General features: G+C 34.9%; 1 protein-coding gene across 10 annotated transcripts in view; it reads left to right on the top strand.

Annotated features, from left to right (window-relative positions):
* PLSCR4 (phospholipid scramblase 4) overlaps positions 1 to 14,559 on the top strand; it is a 67,171-nt gene extending 52,612 nt beyond the window's left edge. For 8 of the 10 annotated variants that reach the window (XM_050778154.1, XM_050778156.1, XM_050778157.1 and 5 more), the window contains 6 exons: positions 78 to 313; positions 5,777 to 5,819; positions 6,818 to 7,101; positions 10,083 to 10,244; positions 11,656 to 11,814; positions 12,479 to 14,559. In XM_050778154.1, coding sequence (XP_050634111.1) covers positions 78 to 313; positions 5,777 to 5,819; positions 6,818 to 7,101; positions 10,083 to 10,244; positions 11,656 to 11,814; positions 12,479 to 12,523 — 929 coding nt within the window. In that variant the 3' untranslated portion in view covers positions 12,524 to 14,559. The remainder of the gene's footprint in view (positions 1 to 77; positions 314 to 5,776; positions 5,820 to 6,817; positions 7,102 to 10,082; positions 10,245 to 11,655; positions 11,815 to 12,478) is intronic. The other 2 variants (XM_050778163.1, XM_050778164.1) reach the window with 1 other exon arrangement.
* Positions 14,560 to 16,324: the final 1,765 nt, after the last annotated feature.

Raw genomic sequence — 16,324 nt, 5'->3', positions numbered from 1 at the left:
TATTTCATCTCATGTAAAAAGTTATGTTAACTTACAGGGTTAATAATGTGTAACACTTTGAATTCTTTTGAACACAGGACCCCCTGGAACAGCTGTCCCTCCACCTGCAGGCTACCCAGGAGGCTTGCCTATGGGATACTACAGTCCACAGCAACCCAGTACCTTCCCTTTGTACCAGCCAGTTGGTGGTACCCATCCTGTCCAGTATCAGCCTGGCAAATATCCTGTGCCAAATCAGCCTGTTCCAATAACATGGATGCCAGGGCCAACTCCTATGGCAAACTGTCCTCCTGGTCTGGAATACTTAGTTCAGGTACTCCATGAAAACACAAATTATTTTCTTATGAAATGTGACCATAGGGACCCAATACAAAGAGAAAAAAAGCAGAACAGAGTGAATAAAGGTAGATGGGTCAGTGATGACAGATGCCATTTGTGAAACTATAAGAATAGTGATACCAGTTTTAGAAATGTGAAAGGGAAGTAGCAAGTACAAGGATGTTTATAGTGGGATGAGTATATTTTCATAAGGATTTATGTTGAGCTTCAAGGCATACAAGATGTTTTCTTGAAAGAAGTGTACAAGTAGGAATAGAAAAACTATCATAGAGGATAGTTGTGTTGTTTGCTTAGAAGTAAAGAGTTAATATCAACAAAAGCAGCACCAAAGAGAACAAAACACAACACAGTGTGTCAATTACTGAGTGCCTTAGCCCATTGCTTTTTACTACCACCCATTATTTTCATTAGCTACTCTTGCCACCCGCAAAAACATACAATATAAATAAAAATAATGAACCCTACAAAGAATATTTCTTCAGGCCAAGTTCCAGAGACCCCCTTCGTACAACACAGTAACTCCCTAATTAACCTCTATATGGATATTCTGCTGCCACCAGGGCATCCAGATCAAAAACTGGGTAATATGCAAAGTTTGTGTACAATTAGTTTTGTTTAAGAACCCATGTCTGAAACTAAAAAACCTGCTTAATGAAAATAAGATAAAGCTGACAGAGTAGTTGCCTTTTATTTGTGGCGTTGATTCCTATGGTTTCAGTTACCCATGGTCAACCAGGTTCCAAAAATACTAAATGGAAAATTCCAGAAATAGACCATTCATAAATTTTAAATTTATTCTGAGTAGCATGATGAAATCTTGCACAGTCCCTCTCTGTTCTGACTGACACATGTATCATTCCTTTGTCCTGTGTATCCACGCTGTACATGTTACCTGTAGTATACAGACCCAGAGTCACATAGTAGCCATCTTGGTTATCAGACTGACTGACAGTATCATGGTGCTTGCATTGAAGTAACTTATTTTACTTAATTATGTCTCCAAAACACAACAGTAGAAATGCTGGGAATTTGGATATGCCAAGGAAAGACCAAAGAGAGGCCATAAGGTCTTCCTTTCCATGTAAAGGTGAAGGTTTTTGACTTAATAATAAAAAAATTCCTATGCTAAGGTTACTAAGATCTACAGTAAAATTAATATGTCCATGAAATTCTAAAGAAGGAAAGAAAAATTTGTGCATAGTATATACAGGATTTGGTACAATCTGTGGTTTCAGGTATCCACTCGGGGCTTGGAAAGTATCCCCTGAGGATAAGAGGGAGACTACTTTATTGGAGATCCTATAGAACCTTCTGAATCTTTTTTGTTGTTATTTTTAGAGAAAGGAGTGCTTTCACATTATAAAGAAGAAACTTCCCAATTCAATACTTACCTCCCCAGGTCGACAGTCAAGTATTTCCTGGAGATATGTCATTTCTCTCTTCAATTCCGTATATTGACAGGGACCCTGATAATCTTCTGTGCTGAAAACTATTTGTATAATATTATAGCATTGGTGTATAGAAGTCAATATAGTTGCATCAGGAAAATTTGGATTTTACAAAAGCCAAAATTTATCCTAAATTATTATTTGGACAAAATATTGACAAAATGTAAAGCCACTCATTCAGGAGAAGTGCTAAACATCTACATTATTTCAGAAGATAATAAAATGTTTGTAGCTTATCAAGTTTAGAAAGTCTCACTTCCATACTTTGTGATAAATACAGAAGTTGTTCTTGGGAATCTAACATCTTCTACAGTCAATTCTCTTTTCAAATTGTATAGCATTGTTTCTTTAAATATTAAAAACCTGTTTCTTAATTTCTTTTATGATTCTTACAGAGGTTAATTTAACATATTTTATGAATTGTCCCTTTTAGGAATGTTTAGAGTTAAAGAAATAAGTGAAAAAATAAACAAAACACAGGGTTGGACCCAGACAAACCAGGTTTTTAATTCTATCCTACTCTCTAGTAATGCTAAAACCTTGATAAACTTTTCTAACCTCTTGCTGCTTGAATTTTGTCGTCTATAAAATAGTATTATCAATACCTACCTTATCAGATTGTTAAGAGAATTTTTAATGAGATAAGGGTCACAATGTGCCTAATATTTTTTGAACATATAGGGTTGTCCCAATGTATGAAAGCTGTGTGGCTGTTATTAACTTAAATACCTTCTTATGGGTGAATGCAAGACATAGAGCCAATCTTTTTCTGCTATCTACCCTAGTCTTTTTGAGCTCTTACATGAAGATTACATGAATCTTTATCAAGGTTACCAAGAGTCCTAAAACATCCAAATTAGCACGATTATATTATTTCCAGAGTCTTGGCTTTGCCAGTGACTTTACCAATTTGTCAAAGAACTGCCCCTTAACAGACACGTATTATTGAGTTCCAGGGAGGGACGTAATAATATTGAAATTAGGCCAGTTAATAACGCTGTGATGGCCTCTGAGTGTTCAAGTGAAAGAAACAATTTTACATCTCATTGTAAATAAAAAAGCTGGAAATGATTTGGCTTCATGAGGAAGGCATGTTGAAAGTTGAGATAGGCCAAATGCTAGTCTTCTAGCACCAGTTAGCCAAGCTGTGAATGCAAAGGAAAAGTTCTTGAAGGAAATTGAAAGTGATATTACTCCAATGAACATATGAATGGTGAAAAGTAAAAGAGCCTAATTGCTGATATGGAGAAAGTTTTAGTGGTTTAGAAAGAAGATCAAACCAGTCACAACACTTCCTTAAGCCAAAGCATAATTCAGAGCAAAGCCCTATCTCTCTTAAATTCTATGTAGGCTGAGAAAGGTGAGGAAACTACAGAAAAAAAAAAGTTTGAAACTAGCAGAGGTTGGCTCACAAGGCTTAAGGGAAAAAAAAAAGGCAGTTTTGTAACATAAAAGTGCAAGGTGAAGCAGCACGTCCTGATGTAGAAGCAGCAGTAAGGTTTTCAGAAGATCCTAGCTATAATAAGATCACTGATGAAGGTGACTATACTAAACAACAGATTTTGAATGTAGATGCAGCAGCTTGTGTTGGAAGAAGATGCCATCTAGGACTTTCATAGCTAAAAAGTAGAAGTCAACGCGTGACGTCAAAACATCAAAGGACAGACTGACTCCCCTGATAGGGTCTCTTGCAAAACACTACTACTCACTGACAACACATCTGGTCACCCGAGAGCTCTGATGGAGGTGTATAAGGAGATTAATGTTGTTTTAATGCCTGCTAACACAACATCCATTCTGCAGCCCATGAATCAAAGTGTAATTTTGATTTACAAGTCTTAATGTTTAAAAAATGAATTTCATTAGGCTATAGTTGTCATAGATGGTGTCATTTCTCAGATGGATCTGGGCAAAATAAATTGAAAACCATGTGGAAAGGATGGTCACCATTCTAGATGCCAGTATGGACATTCATGATTCTCGGGAAGAGGTCAAAATATCAGTATTGACAGGTGTTTGGGAGAAGTTGATTGCCGCTTTTATGGATGATTTTGAAGGGTTCAAGATTTCAGTGGAGGAAGTAATTTCAGATAATGGTGGAAACAGCAAGAGAACTAGAATTCGAAGTGGAACCTGCAGATGTGACTGAATTGCCGCAACTCATGATACAACTTTAACAGATGAGCAGTTGCTTCTTATGTATAAGCAAAGAAACTGCTTCCCTGAGATGGAATTTACTCCTGGTGAGAATTCTGTGAACATTGTTGAAATGAGAAAGGTTTTAGAATATTACACAAATATAATTGATAAAGTAGTGGCAGATTTTAAGTGGATTGACTCCAATTTTGAAGGAAGTTCTACTGTGGTAAAATACTATTAAAGAAAATCACGTGCTACAGGGAAATCTTTCATGCAGAGAAGAGTCAGTCAATTGCTATGACAAACTTCATTATCTTTTGTTAAGAAATTGCTACCGCCAACCTGGGCGTCAGCCATCACCACCCTGACCAGTTAGCAGTCATTAACATAGAAACAAGACCCTCTACCAGCAAGAGGATTGTGACTAGCTGAAGTCTCAGATGATTGTTAGCAGTTTTTAGCAATAAACTTTTTTAAAAATTAAGGTATGTACTTCTGTTAGAATTAATACTCCTACGCACACTGTAGACTGCAGTATAGTGGAAACCTAATTTTATATTCAGTAAGGAAATAAAACATTCAAGTGACTCACTTTCTTACAATAATTGCTTTATTGCATTGGTTTGGAACTAAACTTGTAATGTCTCCAGAGTATGTCTGTAGTTTATATTTTTACTTTTCACTTCTAGATTTTAATATCCTAGATTTCTAAAATGAACTATAAACCATCTTAGTAGCCACTTTTGGTATTTTTATGGGGCATGTTTAGGTCTCCTTATGTAATTGTGTTTTTATAAAAGAAAAAGGTTTTAATTAAGCATGGATTGTGCCCTTTGTACCCTCCTGTAATTAATTACACCATATAACAGTCATGTTTAGGTACGTTATTTTAATTTCATGTGTTACTGCATTTGCATATTATTCATTAATTAATGTATTTAACCAATGTTTGGTGAAATATGGCACTTCAAGCAGTGTTCTGAGCTTAGGAATTAGGAATGGTCTAATGGTCTAAATGATGTAAAATTATACAAATATAATCAGGGTGTCCTCAGGAAGGTTTATTCTCTTCTGCTAGAATGTTCTCACATGTAACAGATAATGTGCCCATCAAACTACTCATCTTTAGAATGATTCCTAAGATAGAAATTTCTCAAATGGTATATACCTAGCCATCCTTTTCATGGGTTGCCATCCAAGAATGTTTCCTTTCTCTTCCCCTAATCCTATTCACATGCTTCCTGGCGTCATAGACCCTTCCCTTATTAAAGTGTGCACTTGGGGAAGACCCTGGTATTTGTAGATCAAGTGAATGCAAGTCAGTGTATAAACCTCTGCTGAAAGTACCTGTAAAATAATATAAAATGGGACACTTCATGTGAGCTTCATCCTGGCTTGTTTGTTCTCCTTAAGCCACTGAGAGACTTTCCTTCTCTCTGGCTGGTCCATGTTAATCGTTCTGAACTTAACTAAACAACTGCAGGCTATGGATGATATGTGGAGAGACCAGTGAGTAGGGACTTATCTAGGAACAATCTGTAAGTACAGCTTCTTCTGATGTGATTACTACAGCAAGTAGATGTTTTGTTTTTCTGATATAGCAGACAACTTTTTTAAAGTGGTACTGAAAGAAAGTGTTTTTCTAATATGGACAGCTCTGCTAATATCCATCTGATCAGATGCAGATAAGCTGATTTTCAGTTGGTAAAATGTTTTTGATTCTATTGACTTTCAAAAATATATTTTGGTATCAATTGATGCATTTTAATATCTATTTCATCAGTTTATTTTACAAGGTTATTTTATTTCTGTTATTTCTGTCTTCTAATTGCTTTGTTTTATCCCAACAGTTGGACAACATACATGTTCTTCAGCATTTTGAGCCTCTGGAAAGTATGTATAATTTTTGTAGTGCTCAGCAGTATTTTAATCAGATGGAAATTTGCATTATCCAATATCTAGTTCCTTCTTTATATTGATCATGTTTCAGTGTTTCAAAGAAAAAAAACTGCTCTATTATCCTATCTTCAAGAAAGTAATAAAGTGAATTATTTTGTATAATTGTATCCTTCTATACATCATATAATCATAAGCTCTTAGATTTGAAAAGGGCTTACGTTTTATCTGGTCAATTGCCCTACACTTTACTCATTGTTCCTACTCCACATTTACCATTCAACGATGAGTAAAAGAAGGAGCCAAGAGACTACATGAGTTAGCCAGGGACACCACAGTCAGCTAATCACCTCCAGAGCAGGAAATAGTATTTAAACCACAGTCAGCTAATCAGTGGCAAAGCTGGAAATAGAATCCAAATTCGCTGAATCGTAGTCCAGTGCCTTTGCTTTGGAAGTACGAATAAAAGATCTGTCAAAATGATGCCTATTCTCAGTTCGTTCTACAGGATTATGGACCCTCACTAAACCAGCTATGCACATTCATTTGGCCACCACATAGGGCCTTTGACTTTTCTTGGTTTGTTTTCGTGTTTGTAATTAGTGATGACCCTACTCTTCAAAGCATGTTTTATGAACTGATTAATTAATGGTCAAATGTATAATTTCTTTTTAATGGTTTTATAATTAAAGTTTTCTGAATTCAGATACTCCAGGAATTGAAACAAAAGGGTTGTTTCAATCTTTTCTTTTATGTAGAAATTTTGTTAATGTTTACACTGAACTTCTTAAAAGAAATGTTTTCAATTTTCACAATTGCTTAAATACTTTTAGATAATATGATTTTTGGGGTACTCTAATCAATTCTACATATTTCACCTGAAACTTTAAAAAAGCTATGTTGCTTTAAGCCCTTAAGAAATACTAAACAAGGACTTTCTGAGGCCTATTTTAAATGTTTCTAATTTAAGATGACTTTCTCATTTTATTTTTTAGTGATGACACGTTTTGAAACTAATAATAGATATGATATTAAAAACAACTCAGACCAGATGGTTTACATTGTAACCGAAGACACAGATGACTTTACCAGGAATGCCTATCGGACACTAAGGCCCTTCATCCTCCGGGTCACTGATTGTATGGGCCGAGAAATCATGACAATGCAGAGACCCTTCAGATGCACCTGCTGTTGCTTCTGTTGCCCCTCTGCCAGACAGGAGGTCAGAGAATGGAAGTCTGATTCACAGTTTGCTTCTGATCCAACTCTTCACAGCACAGTATGCTCCTTCCACTACACAGGGAGGACTTTCCCTGACCCTGCCAGCCAGAATAGAAGAAGATAGTTGGGAGGGAGAAAACCAAATTGTCTCACTTAAGGAAAATCATAGAGGATTGTTTCTTTTTGTTACTACTTTTTAGTGCTTAAATAAGTGGGTCAAGCACAATTGGCATTGTGTAGTCAATAATTATGATAGCATCAGTTGCATCTACTTAATTAGAAATTTACCTACCACATTTATCTAAATGTACCTACCTATCACCAGATAAACTAATGCTAAATATAAACATATGCTTTTAGAATTGGAAGGGACTTAAATACATTTAGAGTACCCATCACAACCCATACCTTGCCACAGATAAAGAGTGGCTCAAAATTACTAAATGGCTGAGGGGTTACAATTGGCTAAGGACAGGGCGGGAACTAGAATACCGATGTGCTGAGTTACAGTGTGGTTACTCATTATCTGTGCATTTCTAAGAAAGTTATTTGCTGTAGGGAAAAGAAAAGCAGTTTTGGAGAGAAACCAAACGGAGTCTGAATTGTAGATATGTCAGCTACTTAAATCTGTAAAATTTAATTAACCTGTTTGAGCCTTAGTGTTCTTATACATAAACTGGGTAGTACAGTACATCATAGGATAACAGGAATACTTACATGATCTGTTAAATAACATCATTTACTAAATATTATTTTTTTACAACCCTCTCTGGGCCTTATTTACCTGTAAAATAGAAATATTAATAATACTTATCAGGTAGAATGATCATTTTAGGGATTAAGTCAATTCCTCGGCACAGTTCCTAGCGAATAGTATAGTACTCAATGAATATTTTCTGTTATTTTCAGATATCTTACTCCTTTGTTATTATTATCTTTGTGATAACAACCTTATATCTGAAGTGAATACCTATTATCCTTGATCCTTTTGGATATAGTAGGCATTTATCTTTGTATTTATGAGTTAGATTTTTTAAATCAAAGCCTATAGATACAGCCTTCTGAAATTATAGGAAGCCGGAATAAAGGAAAGCAAATCAAAATTACATCTGGGCAGGATGGTTTACACCTATAATTCCAACAATTTGAGAGGCTGAGGTGGGAGGATCACTTGAGGCCAGGAGGTTGAGATCAGCCTGGGCAACATAGTAAAACCCCATCTCTACAAAAATAAAAAATAAAAAAACATTGGCCAGGCCTGGTGATGTGTGTCTGTGGTCCCAGTTACTTGGGTGACTAAGGTAGGAGGATCACTTGAGCCCAGGATGTTGAGGCTGCAGTGACCTATGATTGCACCACTTCACTCCAGCCTGGGTGACAGAGAAAGACCCTTACTCCTAAAAAAAAATTACAAGCCTAGTCCAATTTGTGACACTTTTGTCTCATAACTTTACCCAGGATTTTTCTTCAGATTTATCCAGTTTTACTTGTATTAATTTGTGTGTGTGTGTGTGTGTGTGTGTACATTTAGTTTATGCAGTTTTATTATTTGTGTAGATTCCTGTTTCCATCAGCACAATGCAAATACCAAAGAGTTCCATCGTCACTAAAATCTTCTTTTGTCACCACATCCACCTTCCTCCCTCCTCTTTGTCCCTAACCCTTAATAACCACTAATCTGTTCTCTATATTTATAATCTTGTCATTTCGAGAATGTTAATTAAACAGAATAATATAGTATGTAACTTTCCAGGATTGATCTTTTTCACCCACAGTAATTACCTGGAGATTGAAACAAGCTGTTACTACTAGCTCATTCCTTTTTATGGCTGAGTAGTATACCATGGTATGCATTTTTAAGGAATTTATTTTTGTACATTTTGATTTTTATCTCATAGTTTTAAACTTATATGAGATAGTTCTATGATGGTCTCAAATTTATATATTTGTATATAGGTATGAATTTATCCATATGAACAATAGTACCTTAATTTAACAATTTATGAATCTGTGCAGTCCTATTCCATGTCCTGGGTAATCCTTTCCCCAAATTCTTATGAAAGTCCATGTAACACCAGAGAAATAGTCAGTAAAACTTTAACTTTGGGCTTTTACCAAATAATTTAATCTTTATGATCTATTATTATTAAACAGGAAGATCTTAATTCTTCACAAAATAATATTATTGAAGATAAATAGCTAAAAACAGGGTAGTGGACAATATTTTAAAACTTAAAAAATGGCTTTATAAACGCATACACACATTTTGTTGTTTTCACAATATGTAATTTTCAAAATGCCTCTTTTGTCTTTTGTTTTCTGTTATAATTTTCATGTCTGAGATTTGATTTTACCCTTCAAATCTAAAAAGTCAGCTTGTTACTGTTTCATAGACTGAGTCAGAAGAAATGAGACTGCTAGGAAGGAGACAGAGAACCCTTTTACAGCACAGCAAGCAGCATAAGTGTGTAGGGTCCCCTCATCTCCAAGTTCTGAGGTTGACTTGGAGAAGCCCATTGCTTCCTCATTGTAAGCCTTTTATTTTTGAGTTATCCTGAGAAAATTATTCTTTCTGATGGAGAAGCAGTGTAGTGTAGTATAAAGAATAAGCTTTGAAACCAAGCCAACTTATCACTGTGCCACTTAGTAGTTACATGTTTTAGAAAGTGTTTAACACTTGCAAGCCTCAGTTTCCTCTTCTGTAAAATGGAGATAAAAATACTTATATTTTTCAGGGTTATGAATATTGGCTGTTTATGCAGCTTGCCAAACACTGAGCTTGGACAACTGTCCATTATATAACAAGCTATAATTAAGCCTGCTGTTTGTCCCAGAGGCAAACATGACCTCATCCATTAAATCTTTTCACTGAAATACAACCCGAAGAATGGCCTGGGTAAAATGGAAGGCTGTCACTCCCAGCAATAATTTCCCTGGTCTTTGAATGAGTGAGGACACATCTAAGTTGTGTATGTGCGTATGTGTATTTGTATGTGTGTGCATGTAGCATCCTAACTTCTGTCACTGTTTTATTTGCAGCTGGAGGTGCAGTGTCCTCCTGGCATCACCATTGGCTTTGTTGCGGAACACTGGAACCTGTGCAGGGCCGTGTACAGTATCCAAAATGAGAAGAAAGAAAATGTGATGAGAGTTCGTGGGCCATGCTCAACTTATGGCTGTGGTTCAGATTCTGTTTTTGAGGTGAAACTATGTAAAAATAGTGTTTCTGATATTTTTCCTACCTATATTAACAGACTGTGGAAAGATCTGGTTGTAGACAATTTTTTTTTTTAATGTGAATGAGTAACATAGTGTGAGGAAAGAGTTAATTAACCAGTTGACATCAAAAGATTTTAAAATTATTGTTAGTGGATTGTTTGAGGTTTTCCAAAATGAGAGCTTTTTTTATGACTTCAGTGCTTGATAAAAATAAAAGGAAATCATTTAAAACATTAAATATTCTGAGAGTAAATAGCTTGACCTAATTCATTTATTCTATTCTCGGCTATATGTAATTAAACATTTTTTCCCATAGATTTCTAGGCTGGGAATGTAGGCTGTAAGTAATGCAGGTGCCCAACATGTCACAGAACATACCAAGTACTCCTAAGGCTGTGGAAATACTTATTTGCAGGATACGGGTCTGTCAGCATCCTCAAGAAATCGGATAACACTAACAACATGGATAAAACTTACAATAGTTATAACATTTTTTCAATAAAAAGAAAAATTATTTTATTTTGCCTTTATCTCACTGGCTACAAAATGTTGGTTCATTACCCTGCAAGTCTGACAAAGGAAATTCCTAGAAATATTTCCTAGGCTTCTTAAAGAATGTTTTTTGAATGCCTTGCAATTAGGCAAAACTCATCATCTTCAAAACCGGTTGTTCCTATGTTTCCTATGACACTCAAGAAACTTTCCTTAGTTCTTATTTTCTATCACTATATCATTAAGTATTACTTATGTATTAAAAGAGCAATGTAGATAAGCCAAATTGCTAGGGCAGGGTATGTGTGATCATTCCTGTTACCAAGTGACATTAGAAGTTAGTATTTGGATATTTTCCCTGTGACAAGTGCCAGGTTTCCCCTTTTAGAAACTGAAGCTCTTTGGTATCTGGCCATATATTAAGAAGACAAGGTATATTTGGCTCACAAAAACTTAAGTGATGTGAAGTGCACAGTACTTTTTTCCTGGTTTTTGCTCATAGGTTTCCCTAGATTGGAAGTGATTCTCTCTCAGTTCCTACCCTTTGCTATATTGAGAATAATTTCATAATCAGTTCAAATCATACCTCTTCTTAAAAAGTCTCTTAGTAACTCATTTGAAGATGAAGAAAGAGCAGCAGTCTGAGACTTTTAAGATATACCCCAGCTCAGTTATTAACCAGTTGCAAGGCACTTAACCCTTTTTGGCCATTATTTTCTCATTTCAAATTATATAATTACATAGTCTTTTTCTGCATTGTATTTATGTTATCTGATAACATAAATACATTTATGTTATCTCCTATGTTATCTGACAACATAAATACAATGATATGCAGAACATTAAAACCTGTGCTTCAATGTGTTTCAGTCATCATAAAGGCACATTCTTGTCATTCCAGGTCAAATCCCTTGATGGTGTATCCAACATCGGCAGTATTATCCGGAAGTGGAATGGTTTGTTGTCAGCGATGGCAGATGCTGACCATTTTGACATTCACTTCCCACTAGATCTGGATGTGAAGATGAAAGCCATGATTTTTGGAGCTTGCTTCCTCATTGTAAGCCTTCTATTTTTGAGTTATCCTGAGAGAATTGTTCTTTCTGATGGAGAAGAAGCAGTGTAGTGTAGTATAAAGAATAAGCCTTGAAACCAAGCCAACTTATCGCTGTGCCACTTATTAGTTGCATGTTTTAGAAAGTGTTTAACACTTGCAAGCCTCAGTTTCCTCTTCTGTAAAATGGAGATTAAAATATTTACAATTTTCAGGGTTATGAATAGTAGCTATCATGAGTAAAATGACCAGGAGAGTACTTGGATAACCCTAGGTATCCAATGGGTATAATTGTCATCATTGCATGTTATTTGTCATTCTCACTACTTAAAAATGCCTAGCCTATGATGTCTTAGTGAAATAACTCTAAAGAAGGTGTCTCGTATCTCCTTCCTTTCTGCCTGTCAGGGTTCTCCTTGGGGTTGTCCAATCCTTAGATTATGAAGTTTTTTAATGATGAGATTCAGTTAATTGGCACTTAAAATGGAAAACTAACAGTTCCAAATCTGTAACTGCTGCTCTTCAGAGTAGGTCCTCTTCATAAATATTTCCCTAAATTGATTTATTTTAACTGGAATGGGGGAATCCCTAATAAATTACAAAGGCTAATACTGCATGCATTATACCTAATTGTCTATCTCTCTACATATAATTCTTTTTCCAATTTCAGGACTTCATGTATTTTGAAAGATCTCCACCACAACGTTCAAGATAGAGAGACACAGCAAAGCCATCAACTATGGTTAATTTTGAAAAATGGAAAAGTTGGATTGGGCTTACAGTTAATACTCAGTTATTTGCAAGTGTATTTCTTTGCTTTGTAGAGTGTTTTTATTGGGTGTTAACTTTGACAGCTGAGAGTGTGCTTGCAAGAACACAATCTAAAAGTGTGTTGCAATTGAGTGTCTCTCTAGTAGAATAGGAGTTCATCCTAAAAAGCTGTGACTCATTAACCCAGTAAACATAAACAAAGTAAGCTTAAAACACTATAAACATGAGATAAGGGAAAATGAATCCAAAGTTCTCATATTAATAGATAGTGAAATAATAAGGCTTTTTAGAGCAAACTTTGTTGGGATAAAACAACCTGGCTCTGTCCCTAACCTTTCCTACCTTCCCTCTCCGTCAACATGTCCTACTGAAGACAAACTTGTTTCAATGATAGTCTTCATCTTTAAAAACAAAAAGGCAGGCAGACAGAAATAATGATGTTTTCTTGTACTAAGAAGGTACTACTTATACACATGTATCAAAACCTCATTCTGCAAAGTTTTTGAAGGTTTCAGTGGGAAATTTGATTTTATTACAAAATAAAACATTTCATTAATGTTAAGGTTTATATATTCCACACCTGTTTTCTCATTTACTGGCAGGATGATCAGGAGCTGCCTATGTATGAAGGCAGAATCAGACTATCAGGAAAGGAGCTGGCCAGGGCCACAGCCAATCAAGATCTCTGAGCAACTTAGAGACTTTGGTGTCATTATATGAAGCTTGCATTTAATACATTTATACATAATACATTTGTAAATTCATAACCTCTCTTGGTCACAGACGCCTTATATATAAAATAAGTTCCCAAATCTCTAAGATTGCCTGGTACACCTTTTTATCTCATTTGATGTGATACCTAGAAGAGATCTTTTTTTTTTTTTCAAGAAGATACTTGGTGATCGCCATGCTGTTCTCATGGTAAGAACTGGAGTTACAATTTTAAATTTGGAAATATGACATTTTATGTAGCACTTTATAAAAAGTGAAAGTGACAAAGTCCACTGCTGCTTAATACTGCTTTACTTCTTTTTATTGACATGATAGATAAATATGTATATACACAGAGTAATAATAATAAAACACAGCAAACATTCTATTTCTTTATGGTCTACAGCATGCCGTAAATAATATGTAGGACCAATAATAAATTATCAATTACACATTTTTGTGTTAACTAATTAAAAGCATAGTGTATGAGTACACTTTAATTAACTTGCTTCTGTTGCACTTTAGTTTTCTACCTGCATATGGACTGCATTTTTTCAACACAGTCAGTATGTAGAATGGGATGTATTCTGCTGCTGCTGCTTATTAAATAAAGCCTAAGTGTTCTTAGATGGGGTTATTCTGAGACGAGGGTCTTAGCCTACAGTTCTTTTTGAAATGAAAGAAAGGTGCTTGGTTTTTTAATTATATTCATCTTTTCAGGGTAAATTTGTTTTGCTGAGTTTCTTGTAATGCTCATTTTTACATGCTGCTACTAGCTTTTTTTTAAAAAAAAGTAAAAGTTGCTGCTTTCTAAAATATTAATTGCCTTATATTTGAAAGTGCCATTGTAATCGTAAGTAGACTATATATTTCCTATAATGATGTCTGATATTTAAATAGGAAATCAGGCAAACAATATTCACAAAGTTTAACCATATAAACTTTTTATTTTTAACTTGCCTGAATCCCTATATTCCAAAACCTGCTGCATCATAATAAATACATCTATATATATTTAGCATAAGATGTGATATTTTAAATTTCTTTTTGAAAAAATTATATTTGTGTCTCTTAGAGTTAAAATTTTCTTTCTTTATAAAATATTGTCATATGTCATAGTTTTAATACAATTCACATAATTTCTATATTTCTTAATGATATTGTGTAAAATTGATCAGGTTGATTAAAAAAAACTCTGGAATTTGTGCTTTCATGCTTTTTCATATTGTTTATGGCTTTTAAATAAATATACAATGCTTCATAGTCAAACACTGTTTTATTTTTTGACTTTGAATCTTCACATACTTTTTTCACATGGATTTGAAGTAATTTTTGTTATTAGGTTTATTCAAGGCCTTTGCTTTCTAATATAAATGTAATATTATTAAAGTAATTTCTGTAGTGTTGCTTAGTAGTAACTAGCTTTCTTATATGACCAAGTTATTTGTAAATGCTTATTTCTAATCCTCCTAAGATACATTTAAATTTCAAGTGTGATTTCAATGTCAGTATATCATGAAGAAAAGTTACTAGAATTTGTAACCGTCAGTGAAGGATGCATTTTAAAACATTTTTACTAAATGACCAGATTTTCCAGAAATTATACAAAGATCAGGTTATAAGACATATTTAATAGCCTACTTTTGTGAGCAACTAGATATTAAATCAAATTCAGGTATAGAATAAGCAGAGTGATTCTAGAGTATGGTATATTGCTCCTGTTGGAGCAGCTGGCTACTTTTCAGTCTTTTTTTCCCCCAATATTCAAGGTTCGATTTAATTTATATTGAAAGAAGCAAGCTTGGAAACCCATAAGAAGTCTGGATTTAATAAACTAATATCAAATTCAGCTGTTTGGCTAGTGATAGCTAATGTTAAAAATGGATCTTTTTCCATAACTTCAAAGAATGCATTTCCCATTTTCTTCTAGGGCTCTTAAATTGTAAATCTCAAAAAAGAGAAAAGCAGAGTGATACACTCCAAAGTAGTCAAAGTAAGGCAGAATAATATGCTATGTGATAACATTTGGCATGGTTAATAATAGCACATGGTAGGTATTTACTCAGTGTCTGCTAAATGAATAAAAATATAGTAAGTTGATATATATTTGAAATATTTGCTATAGTTGTCAGTAAAACTTTTTGTTATCCTTTCCACTATTTCATTCCATCAATACTTTACTGAACATTTACTAAATTCAGACACTGAGCTATTTCTTAAGGCAGAGAGAAATACAAAAGTTAAAATATGTAATTACTACTCTCGGGCTCACAGGCTAGTGGACAAGATAGACTTTAAACTTTTCTTTTTTTTTTTTTTAGACGAAGTCTCGCTCTTGTCCCCCAGGCTGGAGTGCAATGGTATGATCAGTTCACTGCAACCTCTGCTTCCCGGGTTCAAGCGATTCTCCTGCCTCAGCCTCCCTAGTAGCTGGGATTACAGGGGCCCACCATCACGCCTGGCTAATTTTTGTATTTTTAGTACAGATGGGATTTCACCATGTTGGCCAGGCTGGTCTCGAACTCCTGACTTCAGGTGATCCGCCCGATTTGGCCTCCAAAAGTGCTGAGATTACAGGCGTGAGCCACCGTGCCAAGCCAAGACAGATTTTTAAACAAACAAAACACACATTTTTGAGGACAACAATGAACACATGCTCAGTGGAATGTTGGCACACTCTATAAAGGCCATGTCATTAGCACCATCTCAAGTGCTGCATAATATATTTTTGTCCCAATTAATGAAACAGTTAAGGCAGGCTGTTTGTGTCATATGCCCAGAGAAACTTCCTGTTCCTGCTGGAGGTAAGTAAGATGCACTTTACAGCTATATCTTCAAGCCGAACGCATGGTGGGTGTAACTGAAAATGTCAGTTTTTCTAATTTCATCAAGCAAAGCAGGGATTGATTGTTTATTATGGTAAACTGTGAGTACAGGACAGTGTCTGGTATATCTAAGATGCTCAATAAATATTGGTGAATGAATGAAAATTTCAAATATGTGTATGACACGGTGCTAGGTGTTTGAGAAGATA

Source organism: Macaca thibetana, chromosome 2 (assembly GCF_024542745.1).
Source record: "Macaca thibetana thibetana isolate TM-01 chromosome 2, ASM2454274v1, whole genome shotgun sequence".
Lineage (NCBI taxonomy): Eukaryota > Metazoa > Chordata > Mammalia > Primates > Cercopithecidae > Macaca > Macaca thibetana.
Note: the sequence above shows the minus strand (reverse complement) of the source record. Positions and strands in the feature narration are given on the sequence as shown.